Raw genomic sequence first — 27383 nt, forward strand, 5'->3', positions numbered from 1 at the left:
GGGGGGCGGGGGCGGGCCTGGCCTCGCCTCGCGGGAGGATTTTTTTTTTGGTCCGATTGTTTTTTGTTTCACCGCTTGGGAGCGGCCTGGCTTTTGGGGGGGATCTTAAACATCGAGCTGCTGCGGGGTGTGCTGCCCGCTCCTGTCGCAGGTCAGAAATGATTTAGCCGACAAGTTTTGAGAAAAAAAAATTCGAGATGCGGGTTTTTATCTTGGTAGAAGGCAGAATTCCTCTTCAGGGCACTATTGCTTTTCTCTTGCTGTAGGTTCTTACTGTTTCCAAAGTTGGAACCGTTGTATAGGATTCTCTTCCCAGTTAAAGAGTTACTTTGTGTAATTAAGTCATTAATTCTGTTGCAGGAGATGCTAAAACGGAACAAAAACCCGGTGAGAAAAAGAGGGGAGTGAAGAGACCACGTGAAGACCATGGCCGTGGATATTTTGAATACATTGAAGAAAACAAATACAGCAGGTAAATAAACTTCTGGTGCTAGGTAGCGTTTTATGAATGAGAAGTAAGGTACAGAAATGCTAATTTTAACACTGAAAATACATCTAGCTTTAATCTTTGTTTGTTTGTCTGTTTCTTGTTTTGTTCAGGGCGAAGTCCCCTCAGCCACCTGTTGAAGAAGAAGATGAACATTTTGATGACACAGTGGTTTGTCTTGATACTTGTGAGTAAACATGCTTTCCTTTGTTTGGGAAAGATGTGGTGTGTGCTTTTAACCTAAAAACCACACTTGCTGAAGTGTGGGGTGAATACATTTGTTGACTTTCACTACCAAGTAATTAAAAAAAAATAGAAATAGTGTTTCCAGCCATTTCCAGAGTGCAAAAGAACAGAATTCTGTATGAATCTTTATATTAGCAGTAATAAGCTTGGTTTTCCCATGAAGTTTGTGATATATAATTTTCTGAAGAAATCTTAACCAAAACATTAACCCACTGTGGAAACTAAGCTGGTCAAGGGTAGAGTAAGAATAGAACACCCCAGAAACATAATGAAAAAATTACATAGCACATGAGCTTTTAACTTCATAGTAAAGTTCTAAGAGTCAGTAGTGTAGGTAGTTACAGTAGTGTAATTTATGAAGTGAGTTTCCTTCATAACTTGCTGAGGTCCTATTTAGGTACCAACCAGTGGAGTATTATTTTAATGTCTTCTGATAAATCTAACAAAAATCAGGTAAGGCTTCCTGAGAAATGACTGGGTCGTGCAGCCTGGGAGTTTGCAGGGCAGAGGGGTGATTTGTGCAAATGGGATGGCAGACAGAACTGGTCAGAAGGGCATAGAAATTGACAAGTACCTACAAACAGTGGGGTTTTTGAGGCAGATTGTACATGTTAAATGACTGTGATGTATTATGACTGGGCAAACTTAACATTTGTATTCTTGAGGGTAAGTATAAGAACTTAGTATTTAAAAGCTTCAGTAAGTGACGTTTGAACTTGTTGGGTTCTCAAAGTGCCGTGGAAGGAAAGCTTAAATTTTTGCATTACCTGGCATATTTGCTAGTAGTTGCAGGTGTTTTTTTCACAATAAATGTTTTGAAATGGAAGGAGATACTAATTTACAGCCATGTAAATTGCTGAATACACCATCCTTGACATTTTGGTAACTGAATCTCAAGTTTGTAGCTGCTAACCTGGTGAGTAGCCACCTTTGTGGGAGCTTCCCATTTTCCCAGTAACTGAGCAGTAGCTGCTTTTCATTGTTAGTGTTTATAATAGAAAGTTTGGATGAACTTTGCGATTTAAAGTATCAACAGACTGCTTCTGCTGGAGATCAGAATCAAACATAGCTTTAAGACTGAATTGTGTAACAACTTGGTGCTCTCTTTCTGGACCATGATGATCCAGACATACAAGAGGTTGAGCACTTTTCAAGTGCTTTTTATTACCTGTATCTTACAAAGAAGCTGTAACTTGAAATTCTGTTCTTATTTGTTGTTCTAAAAGTAACTTACACAGGTGGGTTTCTTCTGTATGGTTTTATCTGGTTTTCACGCAACAAATAAAAGTTAGAAGTGCTAACAAGAAAACACTTGGATCACAAATACTGTAGTTGCACCTGGGAATGGCTTTATGCAAACAAAACGGGATCTCCTGCATGAAAGTTAGCGGTAATACAGGGAAAACTGCATTTAGTGTAGTTGGGCAGCGTGCAGATTTTACACCAGGGCAGAACAGTTCACTGCTTGCTAATTTGCTCCTTTCTTGTAACTGTCAATTAGGTTTGGACTTCTGTGAATTCCTTGCTCTGGGGAATTCAGGTGCTCTATCCTGCACCGTGTGTTACCAGTTTGCATTTTCTTTTTGAAACATACTGGGAGATTAATTTGAAACTTCATGATGCTGAAGATGTCCATAAAACAAAGGTTCTGCCTGAGTTCTTAAACTGATAGGTGAATTCATAGCGCAGATCATGTTACTTAGCTGAAATAGGTTCTCTTAGCACTTTCTGTGTGCTTAACCTGTCTGCATTTGACTTAACTGACTTTATTTTGATTGACTTAATCTAATTGGACTTGCTGAGTAACTGTATTAACCAAAGACAGTACTACTTTCAGTACTTAAAAATACTCATGTTCCTATTTTACTTCTCAGCTGCCCTTAGGTTTGGACATGAGGGGTAAGAAGACTTTAAAAAAGGTATCCAGCAGATAATGCAAAGAGCACAATGCAGATTCCTCTGCTCTGTACTGATGGAAGTATCTTGGGTAACTGACCAAAAAGGTTTGAATAGATGAGATGAAATTGAAGTTTTTAAGCAGGTGAAAAAAACAGAAATAATTTGGTGACGGAAGTGAAGATGCACCTTGAAAATTATTTTTGTTAGCTAGCTTTTCTTTAGACTTTTGGCTGAGCTTCAGCCTGCAGCTCTATCTAGGCATGTGTTCAGTTACTTTCCTGGAAAGTGCTGAGCACTTGCTGGCAAATTACGTTGAAAATCACCTTTGAAAGCTGAAGTCGCCTTTAATGCGTAAAATTGGACAGCTGTACTTTGTTTTGTAATAAGAGTAAACAAAATGGTTTTTATGTTAACAGATAACTGTGACCTGCATTTTAAAATCTCAAGAGACCGGTTTAGTGCTTCCTCTTTGACCATGGAAAGCTTTGCTTTTCTTTGGGCTGGAGGGAGAGCCTCCTATGGAGTTTCTAAAGGCAAAGTCTGCTTTGAGATGAAGGTGAGTTAAACTGATATTTTATGGGAGACTGTTTTGCATGTTTAAATATAATATTGTTTCTACTTGTCAGGTTTTTTTTGTACTTAACTGAAACTGACTCTGGTGCATAGACCTTTCAGAAGGCCTTTTCTTATGTGCCTGTGAAATGCTTCTTGCTAAAAGACGGCTCAATTTGCAAAACGGCTTCCTCTTTTATAAGAACTTCCATTTAAGAAAAAAAAAAGGGAAAAAAAAAAGTTTGTGTTTGCCTTGAATGTGGAACTTCTGGTCTCAGTTTTGAAACAAGAATTTTATTTGGCACGTCATGCATCAACACTTGAAGAATTTTGATACTCACTAGTCAGAAGTTTGTACTTTCTAAAGATTTTGTTAAGTTTGGCCTTTTAAAAATTATCTCTGCAGCCCTTTTTTCTGTTCCTACTTAGTCTTTGAGTTTGACCTGCTCTAAGCAGGGATTTGGGCTAGATGACCTCCAGAGGTCCCTTCCAACCTGAATAATTCTGACTTGTGTATGCAGTGAATGTGAGTATTTAGCAGTTATTTGAATTTTGAGAGCAAGAGTTCTAAAGGGTAAGAATGGCAAAGAGCAATCAGCCTTGTAATAAACAAGACTTCTCCAGCTTGTTGATGAAATAATTAACTGGAGGCACAAAGCTTGATTTTTTTTTTTTTTTCAAAACTTGGTGATGTTAAAGGCTTCTTTGCATATGATGTGCCTGTGTATATAATTGCTTACTCTGTTCTCTTCCTCTAGTACTTCCAAATCTAACCACTACCATGAAGAGTGGGTAGTGATCCCATTTTCCATGCTCTTGCCTTGAGTGATTTGTGTGTCTGTTGGTACCTGTAACTTTGGAAGGCCAAGGAAGTGAAATTGATGTCAGTATTTAGTGCCCTGTTCACTTTCAAATCAGTTTCACCTTGGTCCCCTGACTTCAGTAGTTAAGGAAACTGATAGGAGGCTGATTTTTCACTTTACTTTGGTCAAGTTTGTGAAGTCAGTTAGAAAATAGCCGGTTGCCTACAGATTCCAGTGCTTTTAGGTGGATTTTCTGAATCTGGTTATATTTGGTTTGGAAGCTGGCAACTTGCCCAGGGAGTCTGCTTGCTGTGAAAAGGGATAAATGTAATATTTTCCCCAGTCTGTGTAAAACAATTTTTTATTTTTTTTTTTATCCTTTACCACATTTTACTGGCAAAGTAATTTACTGTTAAACCCAACTTTATGGCAATTTTATTTTTAAATAGATTTATATCTTTTGTGACTTCAATACAGTATCAAAAGGACTAAGGCTTTTGGCCATTGAGGGGGACTGCTGTGACTAAGTGCTTTGCAGGTATATTGTATCTTGCATCTTTATTGCTCAGTCAGGAGTTGTAACTATTTAGTGATTGGCTTGTGATTTCATATACTCAAGCATGTTCTTATTTTTGCAGAAGGTGATTATTCAGACTTAGCAAAGACTTAACCAAAGTGTAAAGGTTCCAGATGTCACCTTTGTGCTTCCATCTTGTTAGTGTCTAATAAGTATTACATACCTTTTAATGAATAATTTGAAAATAGGTTACAGAAAAGATTCCTGTTAAACACCTGTATACAAAAGACATTGACATACATGAAGTGCGAGTTGGCTGGTCACTGAACACAAGTGGGATGTTGCTTGGTAAGACTTAAACATTTGATTACTTTTGTCTTCTTTATTGTGTACACTGAAGTTTTAAGTATTTTTTTTCATAAACAGATGGGAAAAACTTAGTGATTTTACTTTGTGTGTTCTGAAAAGTGATCTTAACTTGAATCATTCACTGGACATGGTGTGAGAAAGTTTATTACTAGACAAAATAAAGTCGCTAAGTATTCAAGCCTGTAGTAAGGATTACATGATCTGAGAGTTAATTCTTCCAGTGGTCAAGTATGGGTTGTAGAGAACATTCCTGAAGACCTGACAAGATTAAGGATTTCATGTAGTGTGACAAATAGGAAGAGGGGGGTTGTTTTTTGCGTTTTTTAAGGGTGGGGCATGGTATAAGATTTAACCAGTAAATGAAAACTTGTAGATGACTACGTTATCATTATTTTGGCTTGGGAGGGGGATCCTCATTTCTGAAAGTAGCTACGAAGAAAGAAGTACAACTTCATTAGATAAATCGGAACTGATCATATATAACTCATACGTGCTGCTGAGGCACATCTTTGTGGGAAATGTACGTGAATTGGTATGTTCTGACAGCAGCAGCAGCTGTCTAGTTAAGTACTTAAGTTCCACCTGAGTCCTTGTGTTTAACACTTCTGTTAGATTGTTCCTTGCAGCTTCATCTTCAGCTGTCACATAGGCTGAATATCTGCTAAACTCCCCTTTAATATGGGGAGGGGTAAGTGCTACTGGAGACTAAATTCAGAAAGCCTTCCTGACTAACTGCGTTGCAGGTATACTGGAACATAATCAGGTCTTCAGGGTTTAAAAATACTTGGTCATGTCTTTATCTGGCAGTTCAGCTTTATGTCAGCCTGAATCATAAGGCTCTTAAAACTGGGATGGGGGAAACACTGCTGTTCTATCTCAAGTGAGAGTATTTCTGAATACAAGAACAAGCTGTAGCTGTTTGGGGGTCATAATTTGTTTTGGAGTTAATAAAAACATTCTGAACAGCAGCTTACTTAAGGAGATATAAAGTGTATTTCTGAAAAGTTGGGTGAAAATGTGTATTTTTAATAAGTTTAAATTATTTCTTCAGGTGAAGAAGAATTTTCTTACGGGTATTCTCTAAAAGGAATAAAGACATGCAATTGTGAGACTGAAGACTTTGGTGAGAAGTTTGATGAAAATGATGTGATTGGATGTTTTGCTGTAAGTTTTCAGTTGTATTTTCTTTTAAGGAAAAACATCCTTGAATTTTTAGACTGCTTTGATGTGAGAAACAGTAAACCAAATACAGAAAAAATTTGGAACAAGTTTTTTTAACCAAGGGAAGAGGTAGAAATAGCAGGTATTATAAAGAGTGACTGCGGTCAGCATGTTAAAATTTCATATTCATACACTAATGTCTTTAAAGCCTTTAAAAAAAAAAACCCAGATCTTAAATGGCATGATCATTGACAGTAACTCATTTTAAGAAAACTTCCAAGTACGTACTTTATGATACAGCAGTGTTCCAGAAGTTAATATAGCAAATACAGTGAAATGACTGATGTATAACTTTATAGAGCAAGGTGAGTAATTTTATGCAAACTAATGCTTTGTCTGAAAACCAGAATTTTGATGGTGATGAAGTGGAACTCTCATATTCCAAGAATGGACAAGAGCTTGGTGTTGCATTCAAAATAAGTAAGGAAGTTCTTGATGGGCGGCCACTCTTCCCACATGTTCTCTGCCATAACTGTGCAGTTGAGTTCAACTTTGGTCAGAAGGAGGAACCCTACTTCCCTGTACCTGAAGAATATACCTTCATCCAGAAGGTCCCCCTGGAAGATAGGGTCCGAGGACCAAAAGGACCTGAGCAAAAGAAAGATTGTGAGGTAAGCTTCTTGTTGATAATATCAAAGGTGTTGAGATAGGTGAACAGAAGTGGAGTTGAAGCAGACTATTATACTACTCAGACTTTTTTGTTTGAGGGCTTGGTATCCTCTGACTCTTCAGCTCCCACCCCGACACCCCTACACCCCCCACTGAGTTTCCATTAGGCTTGTGTCTAAGTTGTGTATTAAAGAAAATCTTTGAATGAGTATCTCAAGCGTAGAACCTGTCGTCATAGGTGGTGATGATGATTGGCTTGCCTGGAGCTGGCAAGACTACATGGGTTACCAAGCATGCAGCAGCAAATCCTGGGAAATATAACATTCTTGGGACAAATACTATTATGGACAAAATGATGGTAAGTGATAATATGATATTTTATTTGTTGGTATGTTAAAGACTTCTTGTAAATTCAAGGTCTTTGGCTGCCATGGGGTTCTTCTGTATCAAAGAAATCTAAGAAGCTGGCTACTGGTTAGCTAGTGACCATTAAAAGATTTTTATCTTGCTGAGCTGCTACTCATGGCACAGCAGGATTCTGAAGCTTTTTGTGGTGCTATATATAAGAAATAGTCAGCTGTTGTTGACTACTTTAAGTATTTCTTTGTCTCTTTGTGTCACTGTCCTTAGAATAGAATATTTAGGTTTGAATGAGTTACGTGATGAGTACACCTTAAATTCAGCTGTATTGATTCACCTAAATTTTTTGTTTATAAACCTGTGTGTCTTGTGGAGGCTTTGGGAATTGCAGTTATGAGTTTATAGCTGTGGTCTTGAATTGAACAATCAAGGTGAAAAGCATTTAGCGAAGAAAAAACATCAGCCATTGTCTGAGGGCTACTTTAACTCTGGGAAATCCTTCTGCAGGTTGCAGGTTTTAAGCGGCAGATGGCAGACACTGGAAAACTTAACACGCTGTTGCAGAGAGCTCCGCAGTGTCTTGGAAAGTTCATTGAGATTGCAGCTCGTAAGAAGCGGAATTTCATTTTGGATCAGGTAGAACCTTCACTGAAAAATGGTCAAGGAAATTTGTTATAGGCTGTAGTGCAGTAATTAAATGGGATTAAAGTTACTTGTAATAGTGGTTGTTTCACTTACTGATTTGCTAGCCATTCACGGGACACAAAGTTGAGATATTGCTACAAATGCTTGTCTGAACTTCTGGATTTATGGGATGTGGGAGGAATAGTGTTTTAACACGTGGATATGAGCTCGTAACTTTGCATTATTCAGCATCTTTATGTCCAGTTATTTGTAAACTTCATTGCAAGCTCTTGTAGAGGTGAAGTCTATACACCATAAGTTGACTTCCTTAACTCTTACAATGACAGCTACGTGTAGTAAGTTACTGCATTTTTTTCAGACAAATGTGTCTGCAGCTGCGCAGAGGAGAAAAATGTGCCTGTTTGCAGGCTTCCAGCGCAAAGCAGTTGTTGTTTGCCCAAAAGATGAAGACTACAAGCAAAGAACACAAAAGAAGGCAGAGGTGGAGGGAAAAGATCTTCCAGAGCATGCAGTTCTCAAAATGAAAGGCATGGAACATAATCCTATACTGTGTTTTAGGATGCTGAGTATCTGTTTAAAGGATTAAGTAAACGTGAAGTCTAAAAAAATCACTTTATCTTAAACAGTTGTATTTAAACAAAACTGGAAGACTATTGTAACTTGTAGGACAACACTATATTGTGTTCCCTCTGCTGCAGTCCTTAACACTACTCAGTTATGCTGATACGCTTCATGCAGATGCACAAAGCTGTCTTGGCATAAAGTGCCCTATATAAGTGACATATTTGGCAGAAACCGGTATTCTGAGTGGAGGCTTATAAAAGAAAAAAGATATAGGCAGAATGTTTTCAAGGTTTGGAACAGTGCTGGCAACTCCATGAAGACCTCTTTATTTCTTTTGTCACTCTTACATTTCTTAAATGCTCAAATTACGTAATTTTGTCCCTATGCTGAGGGAATGCAGGGGGTGGGAGGAAGAATGGGAGAAAGGTGGTAAAATGATGGCTTTGATTGCAGCTGAATGTAGATGCTGAATACTCAGTGTTTTTGCAATTGTAGGGAACTTCACACTGCCAGAGGTAGCAGAATGTTTTGATGAAATAATCTATGTAGAGTTGCAAAAAGAAGAAGCTCAAAAGCTTTTGGAACAATATAAAGAAGAAAGTAAGAAATCTCTTCCACCGGAAAAGAAACAGAACACTGGTTCGAAGAAGAACAAGAAGAGCAATAAAAATCAATTTAATAGGGGTCAGAGAGGTCGTGGAGGATTCAATATGCGGGGCAACTTCAGAGGAGGAGGTGAGCCCAGAAATAAGCCTGTAAATTCTGGAGGTTGCTTTTGCTGGGACGGAAAAAGTTTGTAGTACTTGGATTGCAATTAGTATGTAGTAGGAACCTTGATTTCAGCTTCATTAGGTTTAATGGATTAGTGCAAAGTTAGTTGTCCAGCTTGAAAAGTTAGGCTTGCCAAAATGCTGAATTAAACTATTCTTATGGTTTGAGGTGCAGCTTTTGACTTTTTATGTTAGGTTTGGTGTTTGTAAACCAGACCATACTGAGGGGGTGGGTAGTGCATGGTTAAATCACCACTTTTTGCTGTGACCAGATGACTTAATCTTTGCATTGAAATTTTTGCACGGAATTCAGACATCTTATTTCTGTACCATTGTTATTTTGAACAGTAATCTTGATGTAAGAGATAAGTACTTGAGACAAAGCAATTACTTGATTGAAGTAACTCTCTCCCTGCAGTCCCTGGCAATCGTGGTGGATACAACAGGAGGGGAGGCAACATGCCTCAGCGAGGTGGTGGAGGTGGTGGTGGTGGCGGTGGCAGCAGTGGTGCAATTGGCTACCCGTATCCTCGTGGCCCTGTCTTTCCCAGCAGAGGTGGATACTCAAACAGAGGAAACTATAACAGAGGTGGAATGCCCAACAGGGGAAACTACAACCAGGTGATGCTTTTGGGGGGATTTATTAGTTAAACTACAGTACTTTGGATGACGTTTGAAAGGTTGGTGGCTGTCAGGAGCCACAAACTGGGATGTGGTACTACAGTAATCCGGCCTAGCTTTCTAGTTTAGTGTAGGTGCCCCGGGCTCTCGTGCATAAGAACTTCTGATCGTGATGTGGGGCTTCCATGTTGAGACCATACCTCTGTCCTGTTACAGATTAAGATGTTCAGGGCATGTGTGTGTGAAGGCTTGTGTTTGATTTTTCTTTTAATTTTTTTCTTACAAGCAGTAGTAACTGTTGTTTGGCCTTAGGTTCAAGGTGTATCTTCATCAAGTATTTAGGCAGCTTTCTGGAAATAGCTCCGGAGAGAGTCTTTAGTTCGATGTCTGGTATTAAACACAACTAGTAAAGACATACTAGCATAACTTTTAACTGATGGAATACCAGTGGAAGTATTTGAAAACATAATTTAGATTACTGAAGAGCCAGCAGATGGAGCTCAAGCTAGTAAACATGGCTCAGGGTTGTCTAAAATGGACAAACAGGGGAAATGCAATATTTTATCTACTGGTATGAGTGTCACTTTTTTGTACCATAACTTTTATTTGAAGTTTTGTGGACCAGCTCTTCTATTTTCAGTTGTATGACCCATATCCTTTTGTCAGATCAGATAACACATCCTTGTAGCAACTACAGCTTTTCCTAACTAAAAATAGGCAAGCTCTTGTATTTTTAGTTGTCCTGGTGCAGTTTAGCAGCTGGAAATGGGGTGAGTCAAAACTGGATTATCCAGCTTTCCAGACCACTGGCAACAACAGTTTGAGCTGCTTTATTAATTCTGAGGTTCTTGCCCCATGTTTAAGAAGCATTTGCTTGGAGGGGGAGGCTTTTGGTATTCTAGTGTTTATCAGGGAGGTTTTTTGTTTGGTTGGGGTTTTTTTAACCTAGATCTCATAGCTTGTATTTGAAAGATTCTGTACGATATGTGATGTTTTGGTGGTAATAGAAAGATTGATATTGGTACACTTCTGAAAAATCCATTTAGATGAAGTACTTGAAAACTGTTGTTCTCTTGCAGAACTTCAGAGGAAGGGGAAATAATCGTGGCTACAAAAACCAATCTCAGGGCTACAACCAGTGGCAGCAGGGTGTAAGTAGTAATAACTTTTACCTTTTCACTGATTGTTAACGTGAATGCTTCAAAATGCTGTCTGAAATAATTAGTTGTGTAGTCAAAACTGGATAGCAAAATCTTTTAATGGTGGGTGATATCGCTATAAATAGTTTTCTGTGCAAAACTTAATCTGGCTTGATGGTCTTAATATATCGCATATCAGCTATGGCTTATTGGCCTTAATGGTATGCAGTATTTGGCTTCACATTACTACTGTGAAGTGAACTTAACTGCCTACAGTTGTTGAGGAACTTGCTGCTATTTGGAAGGACTCTAATCTTCTTAAGTTCTGGGAGAACTAGATGCTTGTTAAACACTTCTGGTTTTTTCCTTGTGAGAAATGGAACCATTATGTGATTACAGCTTAAAATTAACTATTTCTCCATTTATTGCAGCAATTCTGGGGTCAGAAGCCATGGAGTCAGCATTATCACCAAGGATATTATTGAATACCCAAATAAATGAACTGATACATATTTCTCCAAAACCTTCACAAGAAGTCGACTGTTTTCTTTAGTAGGCTAACTTTTTAAACATTCCACAAGAGGAAGTGCCTGCGGGTTCCTTTTTTAGAAGCTTTGTGGGTTGATTTTTTTTCTTTTCTTTTTTTGTACATTTTTAATTGCAGTTTTAAAGTGATTCGTAAGAGAACCTCAGCATTGTGCACGATAAGAGAATGTGTCAGTATTTCAGGGTTCTACATTTTATCTGTAAAATGTGACTTTTTTTTTACCACAACAAAAGTAAAACGTTGCTTTGTACCTGGTGTCTTTTTATTAAAGAATTTTCTCCTTTTTCCCCATCCCCCAATTTCTAAGAAACAGTCGTGAGTCATGTCACAATACGATAGAAATGTTAGCAACCAGATTCGTACAGAGGCTCCTCAGTAGCCCTCATGAACACCATGAGATCATGTAAAGCTCCATATTACACTCCATCCTCTCTATGAAGCTTCTGGGTGGGGAGGGGTGGAGGGGGAGGTAAAAGTTTCTGGCAATAACTAGGACTTTTTGTAACATTTGGAACTCAATAAGATGTTGGGGGCAAAGAGGAAACCTGGGGCTAAATAGTGAAGGTGGAGTGTATGTAGAAGCTCTTAAAGTTGTAAAACTTGGTTGCATTATTTGTGGAGGCTCAAACTTGTGAAGGTACAACACCATAATTTCTTTTCCATTTGTTCTGCATTTTGATTCTGAAAAGAAGCTGGCTTTGCCCATTTCTTATTAAACAAAACTTGTTGTAAATCCAGTTGTCTAATGGGATCTATATGAAGTTAGCTGTGTGTCTGTATAACTTTTTCCCCACAAAATACTGTATACCTAGTGTGCTTGTAGTAGTTACTCCACCATTTTGTAAGCTAATGAAACTGTGAGTCACCCATTTTATATCTAATTTTTAATCATGTCAATTCTCAAATGGGTGTATCTCCTTAGCCTGCTGATTCCTTTTCTCTTTAAAGAAAGTGGGTGGAGAAATCTAACTCTAGACATTTGTTTGCAATAAAATAAACTCATTTTACTCTTGTTTTGGGATTGTTGCCATCAAGGTCTAAAATCCCTTTAAGGCTATAAAGAGGAAGAGAATGTACGAAAGCGGTGATGTTGGACAGTTTTAAACTCATTACTGTGTACATGCTGAAATACTTGTGTTTCTTTAAAAATCTAAACTGGTGGTTGCTCTGTTAGAGATATATCACATGTGTAATCTCACAGTTTAACATGGTTTTATGTATAGGGCAAAAGTTGGCTTGCATCATGTAAATCCACATAACCTATTTATTGTAAACTAGATGTGAGGGAAGGAGCTGGGGAAGCAACTGGGCAGGGAGTAGGACAGGAGGAGGGTTGTCATGGAGAATGAATCCTGGAGTTGAACAGAGCGCCTCAATTTGGTTTAACCTCTATTCTGTTTAGATTTATGCTTTTGTAAAATGGTAGTGGCAATGTTAGCTAATAATTTTCTTGCATTTTAATGCTGTGAGACAAGGGAGAGACGTAATGTTGTAAGTCAGACTTGTGGTACACATGTGAAAACACATGTCCCTGCTGGCACCTGGGTGTTGGGTTTGCCTGCCGAATTCCTGGCGGCAGCGTACGGACTGGCAGAGGCTTTACTGGCAGCAGCCTAGCGCTGGAGTCAGTGTAGAGTGCTTGAGGCTTTTCTCAGATGTTAGTTGACTACTGATAGTCTTCAGAAGTTTAAAGTTGTGTTGCTCTTCTAGCCTTTATAGCAGATGACATTGCATATTGACATTAAACATTAACAGCACCACCTCCTTGTTAATATTGCTTTAAATCATCCCTTTACTTTGAATGAGAAAAATGTAAAGTGTCTTTAAAGAAACACTATTTAATGAACTAGAAATATGGGGAATCAAAACCCAAATCTGTTTTGCTGAAATGGAATTTTCTTTAGACTTGCAAAAAAAGTTTAGTGTAATTAAAGTCCATCTCCTTTCTACCCTCCTCACCAGAACTAATGCTTTGTATGGAGTGCTGATCCTTTGCTTATTTTGGTACTCTATAAAATTATATAGTCTTAAACTGAAATATAAGAACCTACACTTACTATGTGGTTGTAAAGCTTGTATTTTAATTCAAAAGTCTGGGATGTTAATTTTCAGGTCTTTCATGTATGGTGGGGTTTTTTTAAAAAAGCTACACACAAGAGGAAGTGCTTTAACTATCTTACACTTGAAAGAGGAGTATGTTTCTACCAAAACTACTCTGATGTGGAAAAACCTGTTCCATGAGTTCAGCAATATATGTGCTTCCTGTGTTCTGAGGTATAGAATTCAAAAAAGCTTTGCCATAAGTGCTGCCAAGGCCTGGGTGGTGGTTCGGAAAGGGATGAAGTCTGACTCTCTCTCACAGTAGAGCAGAGACCAGCACTCGCAAGAGGCTTTGTTAGTTCAGCCAGGGTCTGCCTGCCCCCAAAGGCGAGACGCTCCCTCAGTTTATCTCAGCTCAGATTACTGTTAGAGGAGGGGTTTGGTTTGCCATGTGAAACTGGCTTGTATAGAACAGCCATTACCTCGAAAACCAATAATATTAACACATGTTTGCAGTTTGTTTAAAAAGGGCACTAGAAAACTGAGCTGATGGCTACAGAAACATGAGGAAGGCACAGCTGTATGGTGCCAGTGAGAGGGCTGAGCCATCTGTCATGCCGAGTGACTTCTTGATTACGTGAGGAAAAGCACCTGTATGACAGCAGCCCCACTGCTGGCACTGGTGGTGCAGCTGCTAGTGACATGGAACGTGGGGTTTGGGTTTGTTTGGCTTTTTCTCAAAGTGGGTTTGCTTTTTTCTAATTGAGGGGTTGTTTTGGGGGGGTGGGGGGTGGTTTTTTGTTGTGGGTTGTTTTTTGGTGTTTTTTTTTTTTTTTCTGAGTACAAGCCTGGAGAGCCTTGGACCTGATTCAGCAGCTGTCTGCGCAGCTACAAGCAGCAGTAGCAGTAGTGTTGCTGCTGGTGGCACTCCTTGCAGCTCTGTCTGCTGAAGCTGCTTACATCTCATCTTGCAACAGGTTGTAGCCACCCTGCTATGTGATGGGGCCATGTGTGGTTGGCTGAAGATGGGTCTGTGCTGGATAGCACAGGAGGAAGTTCCCACTTAAAAAAGCCTCCAGTTATATTTCTGCATTTGCTAGTAACAGTTGCTGGGATACATACAGAGTAAATGGAGGTGCCTCCCTGATGCACCGTGGTGTTGGCCAGGGGCTGTGTCCTGGGTGCTCCGAGGGTACGTGGACTCTTGCCTGTGGGACATCAAGGCCTGGCTTTTGTTCTGGGACACCTTATAAGATGCCTCTCCCCAAACCCCAGCTCTGCTGTCATGAGCTGGCCCTTGAGTGTGCTGCATGGCTTGTGTGCTGCATGGGGAGTACTCGGCAATGCTGTCCCCTCTGTGTGTGTGTGTGTGTGTGTAGGAGCTCAAGGTAAGCAGCACCTGCGCCCAAGTTCTTTTCGGTGCCTGTTGCAGAATAATTCTTGATCAACAAAGACGTTTTTAGAAATTCTGCCCAACTTTTCTGATAGCAGCATGAATCAAACCAGCGTTCTGGCAATGCCGTGTGCAGTCCATGCCACTTGCATAAAAAAAACATTTCTTCATGGTGTAAGTTGTTTTTAATCTCTTACAACACTCCTGACCAATATTTTTAATAGAAATAGGTGATGAAATAATTTTTTTAAGATTTGGAGGTTTCCTTGTTCGTGACCTTTTTTCTAAAACTAGGCCAGTGCTTTCTAAAAGTGCAGCCTCAGACTAAGCCACAAGAAATCAAACTGAGTTATGGGGAGAGATGAGTGACTTCAATACTTCTGCAGATTTTTAACTGCTAGAGGTTGGGCTCTCCCAGGCAAAGTGTGCATATGGTTGTGAACTAGTAAGGTAGGAGTAAGTATGGCTGGGGCCATCTCAGCGCTGTGGAGGATGGGAATTGCTCCAGGACGTCAGAAAAAGCCGCTGAGAGGAAATTCAGAAGAGCAGCTCTGTAACTCCGGTGTTAACAAACCGGCAGTGGTGAAGTGAGAGCAGAGCCTCTCTCTGACGTGCACAGCTCACCTCGTCTTAGGCAAAGCCACCCGTGTAGCTGGAGGGAGGAAGGAGGCCTCTCTCTCTATTTTAATAGCAGATTAGCGATTAGGTTTGTGCAGCTTCTCTCCTTTGCTCGGCGAGGGAGGCGCGAGCTGTCTCCGGCAGTGCAGCAGGCCTCTCCAGAGCCTCGCCATTGCAGGGAATCGGCTGACAGCGGGACTTGGCCAGTAATTAATCTGGACGTGACTCTTGCCTTAGCTTGTCTTGCTGCCAGCACTGGAGGCGGCAGGAAGATTCCGCAATGAATCAGTTGCTATGTAAACTCAGCTGTAGCTTAAAAAAAAAGATGCTTAATACTTAACATTGTCAACCTTAAAAGAGAAAAAACAAAAGCAAGTGTAAAAAACCCTAGTAATATAACTTCTCATGCAGGTGACTGGATATACAAGTGTTACCTTAGAGCAAGTTTTTTGTTGTCCATTCTGGTTTAGTAGACAAATCTTTGAACTGCAGAGTAATTTTGGTCCTAGAAGTTACTGAAATCAAATTTTGAAATAGCTCAGACAATTTTTCCCTCAAACTTTTTCATGCTCAAAAAATTTTTACGACTCGGTAGTCAAGGGCAGATGCAATTTACACTAATGATTTGGGGATATGCTGCCTGGTTAGCACGGAAAGATTGAAAAGGTAGTCATTTTTCTCAGTGTTAATTCATTCTCCTTTTGCTTGGATCAGATGGCTGCTTATTAGGACACCTCTGATAACTAATGTGGCATAAAAATGCAAGTATGTGTTTCCCGGTCTGAGCGTGGCCGTTGTTTATGTCAGATTTGCCTATGTTAACTCTTCTGCCACTCTGCTCTGGAGGATTTTCCCTCAAGTTCTAACAAAAACTTGTTTGCCTTAGACAAGGAGAGTCTGTGCTGGCAAGGAGCACGAGTGATAAAGCACGAGTTCTGAAATGGTGCTGATGCCCAAGAGGGTTGCAAAATAAAAAGGCCCAGAATAGTACTGAAGATCTCCCTGGACGTAAACGCATGCTTAAAATACCAGTGGTTGTTTACAAGGTGAGAGACAGGCAAAAGGCTCGATTCTCTTTTTTTAGTCTCCATGTCACCTATTCAGACGCAGGCCAGAGCTATGTTTGGGCACTGCTGAACTTTCAACTTTGTGGGGCTGTTGAACAAGTATGTAAGATAAGCCCTTGTATTATAAAAGGACTTTTGTCTTTGTGGTAAGAAGGTAGTAAGAGATGGGAGAGAGGAAATGAGTAAGCCTTGGAGGGATTTACTGTAACATTTTTTTATGGAAGAAATGATGCTTGGGGTTTGCTCACATCATGCTGAGAAACAAGATTCAGAAACAGTTGAGCTAGCAGCGTAGGCGAGTCCACATGCAGCATCGCATGCCAGTTTTGACCAGCAGAGCTACGTACCCAAAGCCTGGCACCTCTGCATTGTGCACACTCTGTCTTCTCTGCTTGGGGGTCCCTGCTGCTGTTGGAGCATCTGGGGTGCTCTGGGGCCTCCAGCCCAGCCTGGGAGCACTGCATGGAGGGAATGAATTCCTGAAAGCAAAACAGAATGCTGTTGTGTGGATGGTCCTCTACACCACATTGGGCTTTATCTGCCTTGGGTTTTGCAGATTCTCTGTCTCTTGGTAGGTCACAGAATCACAGAAATGCTGTTTGCAAGGCCCTCTGGAAATGTAGTCCAGGACTGGCACTAGCACTCAGGTCAGCCAGCGCTTTGTCAAGCTGAAGCTTGAAAACCTGCAAGGGTGGAAATTACATGACCTCTCTGGGCAACCTCTTCCAGTGCTGCACTGCCCTCGCAGTAAAACAGTCTGTCCTGCTGCCTGGCCAGAAGCTCCCAAGCTAGAGTTTGTGGCCATTGCCCCTGCTGCATCATCGGCAACTACCAAGAGGTATTTGGCTCCATCTTCATAACTGTCCTGCAGATAATATTAGGCAGTTATGAGGTCACCCCACAGCCTGTTCCTCCTCAGACTAAGTCCAGCTCCTTCCACTGTTTTTCCAGAGGGCATGCGCTTGAGGTCCCTGAACACCATAGGAGCCCTTCACTGGAGCCTCTACGTTTTTTAGACATCCTTGGTGACTGAGAGGCCTAAAGCTGGACAGCAATATTGGATGTGCTACCTCAGCAGTGTCACATACTGGGGGATAAGTGCATCCCATGATTTGTTGGCCACGCACTTCCTGATGGAGTCCAGACTCTGGTTTGCCTTATTTGCAGTGAGAACACTTTCTTGGCCCATGTTCAACTTGGCGTCCACTTTAAGTTCTACCCTTTTCAGCAGGGCGGCTATTCAACTAGCTGCTTCCCAGCCTCTAGTGAACACTCTATTATACAAGCAGCTACCCTATAATAATAATATTTTTAAATAGTAAGCCAAGCACCTCAAAAAGAAACATTAGATGTAAATTACTTCTGCAAATTAAATTTCTTGTGCACTCTCCTGTTTGCTCTGAGAGACTTCAGAGAAAGTGGTTGTGATAGTGCAGGAAGAATTACTTCAGTACTTACATATCAGAAAATGCAACACTTAAATGTCACAAAAGCACATTTGGTTTCCAGTCCTAGGCCATTTCTTCAGTTGCACCTTTTGTATGAACTTGCCTGCCCCTTTTTGACAAAGAGAAATATCTCCTGCAGAGAGTAGGGGCCACTGAATGCCAGGGCGGCTGCTGGCGCTGGAGCTGCCCGGCTGGCTCCCGTACGTGGCTGTGGTAGGAGCTGCTGTCTCTGAAAGAAAGGAGGAGGTGGAAGGATCTGCTGTCATCCAGTGCTCCAGTCCACAGGGCAACATGCTGAGCCCAGCCCTGCTCAGAGTTGAGGAAATGCTGTAGTTTGCTCAGCGGTGAAGAAGGGGGAGGCCAAGAGACACTTCCAAAACACCAGCATCTCCCCAGTGGCAGACATTCTCGGAAGGGGGCTGCTGCTACTGCTCCAGCAGCCGCCTTGGCACAGCCCCGGGATATTTATGTGCTTCCACAGCTTGGCAGCCAGCCAGTCCTTTTTTATTTTTTCCTTTAAGGAAACACTTGCGGAAGGGAAGCGAGACTCCCAACGGTTTCTGTCACCAGATCCTAGCACAGAAAATGAAAAGGAAATAAATTTTCAGGAATGGTCATGCTTTTATAGGTACTTACTACTTTAAAAGGTGTATTATCCAGCAGGTACCAAGTGTAAGTGACTCCTCTAGTTCCAGAACAAACCAGTGAAAATTACACTGCTGAAAGCAACCAAAAGGCTGGTGGGGGAAGGGAGGGAGTGCATGGGTTCCTCTTTCAATGGTGGCTGTATCTTGAGCCTTCCAATTCATGTGGATCCCACTGGAGGTCACCAGTAGATGGACAATGTTGTTGATGAACTCGTCTGAATTTTGTCAGGTTTGCTGCTGCACCAGGAATATGCTCCTGAAGTGTGGGGAGCGTGGCTAAACACGTGTCCACGTACATGTGTGTCCATGGCAGCATCCTTTGCTCTGCTTGAACTGGACACTAGTCTGAGGGAGTGGCTTGCTGGCCATGTGGTAGGTGGTCACTCTCTGACCCACTTAGATGCTCTTGAGGTGCATCTCTTAAATGATCTTGAGGGTGCACATGTGGGTGGCAGGCATCCAAACTGAGGTGTGGTGTCCCCAATAGAAGGATGAATGGTGATACAGAAAATGGTGAGAAGAAATGAATGGTGACTGTATTTTGGGATGGAGAGGACCACCATGCTTGTTAGCAGGGGTAAGAAGCCCTCTGCAGTAGTGGCTTTCAAGGGGACTTTGTGAGGTTTAGGAAGAAAGGGCTGAGCTCTTTTTATCCATCTGGGACTCCAAGTAGGCGGTTACAGAAGAATGTGGCACTTGGATACTATCAGAGCTAAGAAACTGAGTCAAACAAGTTCTGTCACAGCCTCACAATGTTGCCTCAGGGTGACCCTCGAGGAGTTTAAATGTTGGATGAAAACATTATAAGCACCACCTGTGATAATCACTGGTAGTCCCAGATTTCTTTGGGAGGCCTGAACAGAGTATCAGCCCCTCTGTTTTAAAAAACAGGCCATTGGAAATTTTTTTGCTCTTTATTTGTTCTATGAAGGACTCCTGCAACAGCTGTATGTGATAATGTAATAGATGTTATTGGCTTTTCATCTTCAGTGATGCTGCTACTACCTCAGCCAGAGCCTGAATATTTCCTACAGGGAAGGAGGATGTTAGCTTCCCTTTACTCGCTTAAGTAACATATCCTAAATGTTATGTTGGTGGTGATTGTGGGCGCCCTGACTGCGAATTTGCTCGGAAGAAGGAGCCGTGGGCAAATGGCTGGATCTTCTCTCATCCCGTTTCCACAGCATCTGTGCTGTGCCAGAGTGATGAGGTGGTGGAGAAAGACCTTTCTCATTGGGTTTGTCCACCTGGCAAAGCTAAATGTGGTAAGAACTCTCGACCTGCATGATGGAAAGCATGAATATCAGCCAGAGTTGTAAAGCCTGTAAGTGAATTCCAAAAACCTGTCACGCACGTCTCCGCATGCTTCAAGGCCAAGATAGCTCATGGATAAAAGCACACTGTGATCACCAGAGCTGATCACAAACCATTTGCTATCAATAGGAGAAATGAGGATCTGCTGTCCGGGGAGAGAAGCCACATTGGTTGAGAGTGTACCTGCTCCTCTTTGTAACAGTATTTGACAAAATAAACCAGGTGTTTGAAAAGTAAGCAAAGCATGTCTTTCCTTCTCTCCAGAGCATGAAGACGGAGAGGGGGAATCTTTGGTTCTGTTAAAGAGATCACCACAGCACACAGGCTGGGTATTTTTGGAGCTATGGCCACTCTAAAGAGAATGAGCCCTGCCGTGGTAATTGTCTGCTCCCACAGTACATTTCAGGTACTGTCAGTGGGCTCCTGGCATGTTCAGGAAAGCTGGGAGCTCTGATGAAGTCTTGCTCATGACAAATGACAGAAGCCGGAAGGATTAAAATATCCTCCTCAGAATGAATTGCTCTTAATCTTTAAAAGAAGCAGATACAGGTATGCTGTGACCTCTTCCCACAGGAACAGGCAGACCCACTGCTGGATGACTCGCAGGCAAGCTGTGAGCCCACACCTGTGAAAACCTGGGGGCCCACCAACAGTCTTCGTCAGGGTGCTGCTGGCCATGAATAAAAGTCTGCATTTTCCTCCCATCGTCTCATCCAAGGCTCAGCCTTCTCCTCATCAGCCTGCTCCCCCCGCCTCCATTTGAAGGTTTAGCAGCCATACTTGCTTAGTGGAATATTTTCATTTTAAGCATAAGAAGGATGTATGTTCCAAAGCCTTGAGTCACATTAACTAAAACTCAGCTCCACTTCTGACATTTAATTAATTCTTGGTTCTTCAATTTAAAAAAAATAAAAATTCATCAAAGGATCATCTCCTTGATCATCTGAATGTACTGTAAAAACCTTTGTTTTGATCAGGTTTTCCGAGGCCGTAACAAGATACTTGTTTCAAACTTTAAATGGAGCAAACAAAACAACATTCACTGGTAACCACTGAGCTCTTGAGCTAAAGGGCTGGATAGGGGAATGAGAGAAGTATGGGAATTAGTCTACTAAGCTGGGGAAAATCTTTCACTTGGGAGCTCATTACAGCTGAGTTCACACAGTACTTCATTGTTACCTGGGTTGCCTATGCCAGAAATAACAAACGTACTCCCCTCCCCCCTCCACAAAATCATCATCCTCTCAAAAGCCAGACTCATTTGTTAATGACAGGAGGTGACCCTCCCTTTGCAGCACTGGAGCACTTGGGCTGGGTGGTGACACGGAGAACAGCCTGGAAGCCTGCAAAATGCAGCGACAGCCAGAAATCCCTGCTTGGGTAAAGATGTAAACCATGTGTTTGGGATGGCAGTTGTAATCGCCTCTGCTGTCAACTTCAAAAAAATCACTGGGTTTTGAGCCTGTCGCGTCTGTCGATGGCTGAAGCACGACACCTGCTTTAGTGAAAGGCACTGATGAGCAGAGGCGATGTGATCACACACACCTCTCACTACGGAGCTGGCAGCTGCCCTCAGATGGCCGCGTTGCAGCCTGTTGCCTTGACAGCGACCTTCTTTCCCAAAAGGCCTGGAGGATGTGTGCCCTTGCACGGGGTGCTCGGTCGCTGTCAGGAGCCCCCAGTGCGTGCTCCTCCCAAGAGCATCGCTGCTGGGGGAGCGGGAAGAGTGAGGTGTGGTGGAGCACATGGGGCCACAAACCCAGCTGTTTATTTTGGTGCTGTTTTAAATGCTGTAAGGGAGCAGTTTACTAACTTCAGGGATAAAAACTAAGTGTGCCTGTCAGTCACCCTTCAGCGACCAAGTAACATAACTGTCAGTGAAATAAACGACTCTAGCAACTTTATAGCTTAAAGCTGGTACGCTTCGTTCTCTCCTTTTTAAGGCTCATTCAGAGGGCTGAAAAACAAACATCTTCAAAATTACTATTTCTCTTCCTTTCAAGTAACTGTCCAGTAAGTTTTAATTTGAGGAATATTTTGAACAACGATGAAGCGAGAACGATCACATCTGTCCTTAGCAGCAATACTTAAAGATACCAAGTCCAATAATCAAACACAGATGCATGCTATGTGTTTGCACCAGTGACTTTGATTAAAAGAAAAAAGCATTAGTAGGGATACAGCTCACTAATTTATAAAGTAGTTTGGTAACTGTTTTCAAATGAGAAGATTACTTCTATCAAGGTATTACAATTTTTATTTTCTTGTGAACACATACTCTAACTTATGACAACTAAGCTTTGAGATTTTTGGATTTTGTCCTGTCCCTCACCCTTTCCACAGGGGTTTGTAACCCACCAGTCACTTTCAATCCACTTCCCAGGGCTGGCGCAGAAGCAGCTGTAGCCAGCACTTGGAGGAATTATGTCAGACCTTTTATTCCCCCTGCACCTTTAACCACATGCATTCTCCCTTCTACTACTGCAGACCCTCCCCTTTCACACCAACTGAGTCCCACTCACTGCTTCCTTGGTCTTATCCCCCTGCCCCCTCCAGTAAAGGCTCCTACTCTCGGTTAGCCCAATTCCACCTCAACTTTTACTAGGATAATGAAGCTCGAAGGTGTGGGCCAGACTGCCTGCATATTGCCTCTTTCCTCATTTTCCTGTTAGTACCTGGCATACTCGTTTTACATTTTGCACAGCGAGGCAGAAGTATGAGATCAGTTACCTACACAATGCAGATACAGCTACAATTTCATAATTACTGGCCAGAATTGCTACTAGTGTAGTTAAGCTGCTACTCAGCTAATATCCTGAAATGCAGTAGCTTAAACCAACACCAATTAACACCAGAGAGGATCTAATGCCGCGGTTTTCCCCAGATTTTTTAATTTGCACAGGCTCACGATGCTTCTTTTTTCTCTACCCAGTCGCAGTACTCGTGCATTTTGACAGATGCCATTATGTGCATGCTAACTTCTTTCCCACCAGTACCAAACAGCGTTCTCTTCTTTCTCTACAACTGCTTTGCCAAAGAGTAAGTTTTCCCCAGCATGTTTTTGTTTCCTAACTCCCCAGCTGAACTATGACCTCGCAGCCAAAAGTCCTCCTGCTTAGGTTGCAGTTCCTTTCTTAGGTCAGATAGATACGAAAGAACTCAACCATGTATTAAAATAGGAGCCTGCTAAGTCCCTGCTCGGGGCTCGCCCAGTTTCCCACTGCTGCTCCAAGGGCTTTAGCAGTCAACACCTCCTACCCCATCCAAAGGGAAGGACCCTTCCTCCCCCTTAGCACAGAACCAGGGGAAACATTTTTCTGAATTACAGCTAGCTACCAGTTACATTCCGAGTTTGAATTTTGCATGGAGGACAGAAAGTGCTTCACTGCACTAACTCAAGTTTTCTACAGACTTTTTATAAAAAATTATTGACCTGAACGTCCTCCCCAAAATTTATTGTTTCCTCCAGAAGAAACAGAAGGAATAGAGTGGGGGGAAGGAAATAAGAGTATACAGGTTTGTTTTCTTCTTGTAAGCAGCTAATCCACAGAGGGTAAAAGTTTAATTACCTTAGTGTAAACAGCATGTTTGTTTAGTGCTTTCATGTGTATTTCCAAATTAAATAAGTAGAGCAATGCTGCTGTTTACATCTGGATTCCAAAACCTCCTCACACCTACCTGAGTTAACAACAGATGGCAAACTCTCTCAGACACAGCACAGGGTGGGGGGAAAGGAAAGGACTATTTTTGCTCAGTGAATGCCTTTCGACCAGAAAGTGCTTACAGCATAATATACTATAAATCATTTTGTGAAAAAAGTAAATACATTGTGTCACTCGTGTAGACAAAAGCAAGCGAGGAATATTATGCCACCACTCACCTTTTTACCAATATGCAATTAGATCTAACACTGTATTCCCAAATAAGATGGTTTCCTTGAAATTATAGAGGGATATTTCTTTTAACTGAAAATGTACAGTGAAATATACAAGTAGAACATGCCTTTAAAAAAAACAAAACAAAACACTTCTGACCATTGCTACCTACAAATAATGTAAATTATTATTCCATCAGTTATAAGGAAATGTCTTAAATGGAAGAGCAAGAGTTTTAATCAAGTAAAAAAATGAGTTACCTTACATAGACTGCCTCTGAAATGTGATTTTATTCTGTTTCACACAGACAGAACAAGAATGGAAATCCTTCATTTTCACAGTGTATATAAATTATTACAATTTATTCTGCAGCTGAAATGTCACAAAAGCTGCTCATGACACTCACCTTGCACAAGTAAAGCCTTCACCGACTGTTTAAATACTCCTGTTTTACAAACAGCACAACTAACAGTAGCACTGAAGGATACATTTACTCAGAAAACAGCTGATGAAAGTATTTTCCTGCATTTAAAGGAGATAAAATTACAACTTTGCTAAAACAAACTATTCTGTTTATAAGGGACGTTAAAACAGCCCCAAAACACCGTCATTAATCCTCTGCAATAGAACACACACCAGTTCCCAGGTGTTTAACAGGAGGTCATTCCCAACTGCATACATACTCACATACATACAGGGAACAAAGAAAGGCTTGTATCCTGACTTAACAAATTCATTCTAGTAATTTCTTGCTCGGATTTGCCAGGAAAAGCAGCATGATTTATGGGTTTGAGACACCTCACACGTGTACAGGGAAGACTGCCATCTTTGGACCACCTTCTCGCAAAGCTGTATTAGACCGCAGGGTCCTCTACAGCAGACTATGAATCGCTTCTTTCGCTGCCAGTTTGTTTTCTTTCTGGATCAAGAGAACTGCCTTCAAATAAAATTTTGTTCCTCATTGCTTCTTTAAGCATTCTTTGCCGGATCCTGTGTTGGGCCAAGTTGTACCTGCAGTAAAACCTAGAGGAGGGGATGAAAAAAACCCCCATGAGTCCTTGCTTTCTATGACTGACAGTATCAAATCAGAGTTATTCAGCCAGCTGAAAAGTTGATACCACATATAATAATGCTAGTAAAATTCATTATGAGATGATGCATAATTAAAATGCTAGGGTAACTGCTGTTTCTTTAAGGCAAACATTATGCAGCCACTGAGGAGCAGCATATACAAGTCCAATGGAAAATGCTAATTTCTCTAATTTGGATCTTAATTTCATGACCATTTAGTATGCTGCCTTTATAATTAGGACAGAAGGATGGCATACGTGAGGGAAAAAAGAAAGAATTAAGAAAGACAGAAATAACTGGGTGGTTTGATCTCTTAGGATTCAAGAAACAATACTAGGTTTAAAAAAAAAATATATTAACACATTCAAAGGCACTGAACTCTTTTCATTTAAAAAGATAACTATTCCGGGGAGAAGGAAGAGGACACTTTGCTAGGCAAGTTTTTTTATGGAGTTTCAGCGTGAAAGGTCACACAGGGATCGTGTTGTACAAAGCAGCCAACACAGGTCTGTCAAAATTCAAGAAGCGTTTTACATACCAGTAACCTAACATTGTGCAAATAAAGCCACCAACTGCAAAGTCACAAGATCTTCTAACTCTACCTGAAAGAAAAAGAAAAATCCTCCAAAAAATTAAGAGGAAAAACCTTGGATGACTTCCCATTATTAATAAAATCTATCAGCAAATAGGAATTATTTTTTCTTTGCAAATTAATATATAAAAACCAGGAGTAAGTACTTACTAGTTGCTAAAAAATGTCCAAGACCCACAACTAAAGATCCCACGGAGCCATAGAGCACTGATTCTCGTGCACATGGGACACTTTTAACATCAAGAAATCCTAGGAGTTTAAAGGACTGTAAGAAAAAAAAAAAAAAAAACACTATAAATTTACAATATTACTTTTTTAGAAGTCTATGATGCCAACTCCATTGTAAAACAGAGTTATCATAGCAGTAAAAACCAGTGACTTGAGGATTTCCTACTTCCAGGGGTGTATTTGAGCAAAAGTAAACAGGTACAGCTGTATCAGGAATGGTTTTCAGAAGAGCTATTGATTTAGGCAACATTATTTTGTTCAAACCTGCTGATCTATCCATTCTATTGAGTATTATAAAAGAACTATTTCATTTTTTCCTTTACATTCCCCAAAAAAGGAAGGGAGAAAACCCTCAAAAATCCTGGGTCTTCGTTCAACATATATCACAACAAACAGGTACGGTTACAATCGATTATGCAGTTAGTTATGCCACATAATTTTAATATCTGAAAAGGCAAATGTGCTTAAAAAAAAAAAAGTGAAATTACTGGAGAATGCAAATGTAGTAGAGAACCTTACACTGAATAAAAATATTTATAAACTGGTAATTTTAACCTAATCCTATGTACAGTCAGGGGCCCTGCATAGAAAATCTTCTACACACAAGTTTTTAAATGAAGCTACTGGTAAAAATTATTCCAACTATTTCATACGCTGTCTCACATCTATAACCTACGCTAGTTTATCTGTTTTCTACTTAATTTTCAAATGGTAATTACATGTGGCATTCATAAACCCAACTGTGAACAGACAAGTATGTTTTTCATTTCAGAGATGCCTTCGCTGGCTTCTGCACAATCCCGGTCATCTAACTTGAATACAACTCCTAATCCCCACCTGAGAAACATCCTTGCAAACACACCTTGGTGCCACAAGCAGGAGTGGGAAACTACACACTCAAGGTGACATGGGTCAGGGTGAAGGTGGCATCTACAACCTTTCTGCTATTCATTCTTAGGGATGGTGTGAGAATTCATCATCCTTCTATGTGTTTAAATCCCTAGACCATTAAATACCATGTGTGCAAGTGTATCAACTAAAATCTTGAAAGATTATTTTTAAATTATTTTGTTTTTTGTAAAGCTATTCTACTTGGACAAAGTAGATTTTGAAGATGGAGTAGGACAATCAACTATTTGTGGAGGGCTGACGACTCTTGAGACAAGTCACTGTGAACCACGTGTGACTGCGGTAACAGGGATGGCAAGCATCTGACAACAGCTGGAATTGAGTGCAAGTATGGAAATCCCCCTCAGTAATTTTATCCATGTTCCCTATGGACAATCATCAGCTGCTTTCACATAATCCCTGTGAACAAATGAGGCAAAAAGGGTTCGGTCTATGTTGGTCTAATCTCCCAATGAGTAATTTCAAGTACTCTCACATGGAAGAAGTCACTTGATACACTGCTGTTGTTGGTTGAAGGTATCCCGGCTACATCCACGCAGCGTGATGCATCCTTTTAAAATAGTGTTTCACCTGTTGCTATATTTGAAATCACTTGTTATGACTCCGGCCATCGCTAACTCCTGACGTTACACAGGCTCATGCCAGTGTTCCCCTCACACAGAGAAAGCCCCGCAGAGGGGGGGTCCGTGGAAAAACACAGATGAAAAGCCCACCCCACCCCACCCACCTGGCCCTACAGAGCCTCACTTCTGCCAGCGGTTTCCGTCCATTGTTCCCTCATTATCTCCTCTGGAGCAACACTGCGGGGGTCCGCAGCTGCTCTGCGGGCCCC

General features: G+C 41.1%; 2 protein-coding genes across 2 annotated transcripts; one reads left to right on the forward strand and one right to left on the reverse strand.

Annotated features, from left to right (window-relative positions):
* Positions 1 to 360: 360 nt before the first annotated feature.
* On the forward strand, positions 361 to 12522 carry HNRNPU (heterogeneous nuclear ribonucleoprotein U; the record flags this gene model as incomplete). The annotated part of the gene is made up of 13 exons (XM_010176462.1): positions 361 to 472; positions 601 to 674; positions 3049 to 3188; positions 4753 to 4852; positions 5925 to 6037; positions 6442 to 6705; positions 6942 to 7061; positions 7571 to 7699; positions 8067 to 8235; positions 8768 to 9007; positions 9461 to 9663; positions 10743 to 10814; positions 11234 to 12522. Coding segments are annotated over 13 exons (1790 nt in total), but the record flags the coding sequence as incomplete, so codon positions are not given.
* A 12110-nt stretch (positions 12523 to 24632) lies between these two features.
* Positions 24633 to 27162, reverse strand: COX20 (cytochrome c oxidase assembly factor COX20). Its single transcript, XM_010176463.2, has 5 exons — positions 27122 to 27162; positions 26480 to 26531; positions 25565 to 25679; positions 25361 to 25424; positions 24633 to 24774 (listed from the first exon to the last, which is right to left on the reverse strand). Exons 1-5 carry the CDS (start codon positions 27160 to 27162, stop codon positions 24633 to 24635), a joined length of 414 nt encoding a protein of 137 aa, XP_010174765.2.
* Positions 27163 to 27383: the final 221 nt, after the last annotated feature.

The sequence above is a fragment of the Antrostomus carolinensis genome, unplaced genomic scaffold (assembly GCF_000700745.2).
Source record: "Antrostomus carolinensis isolate BGI_N321 unplaced genomic scaffold, ASM70074v2 scaffold44299, whole genome shotgun sequence".
Taxonomy (NCBI): domain Eukaryota; kingdom Metazoa; phylum Chordata; class Aves; order Caprimulgiformes; family Caprimulgidae; genus Antrostomus; species Antrostomus carolinensis.

Coding starts and splice junctions, on each gene's coding strand:
- COX20 (XM_010176463.2), bottom strand. CDS start 27,162: ATGGCCGGAGTCATAACAAGTGATTTCAAATATAGCAACAG. Junction 26,532..27,121: donor GATTTCAAATATAGCAACAG/GTGAAACACTAT, acceptor TTGAGTGTGTAG/TTTCCCACTCCTGCTTGTGG. Junction 25,680..26,479: donor TTTGCAAGGATGTTTCTCAG/GTGGGGATTAGG, acceptor TTTTTCTTACAG/TCCTTTAAACTCCTAGGATT.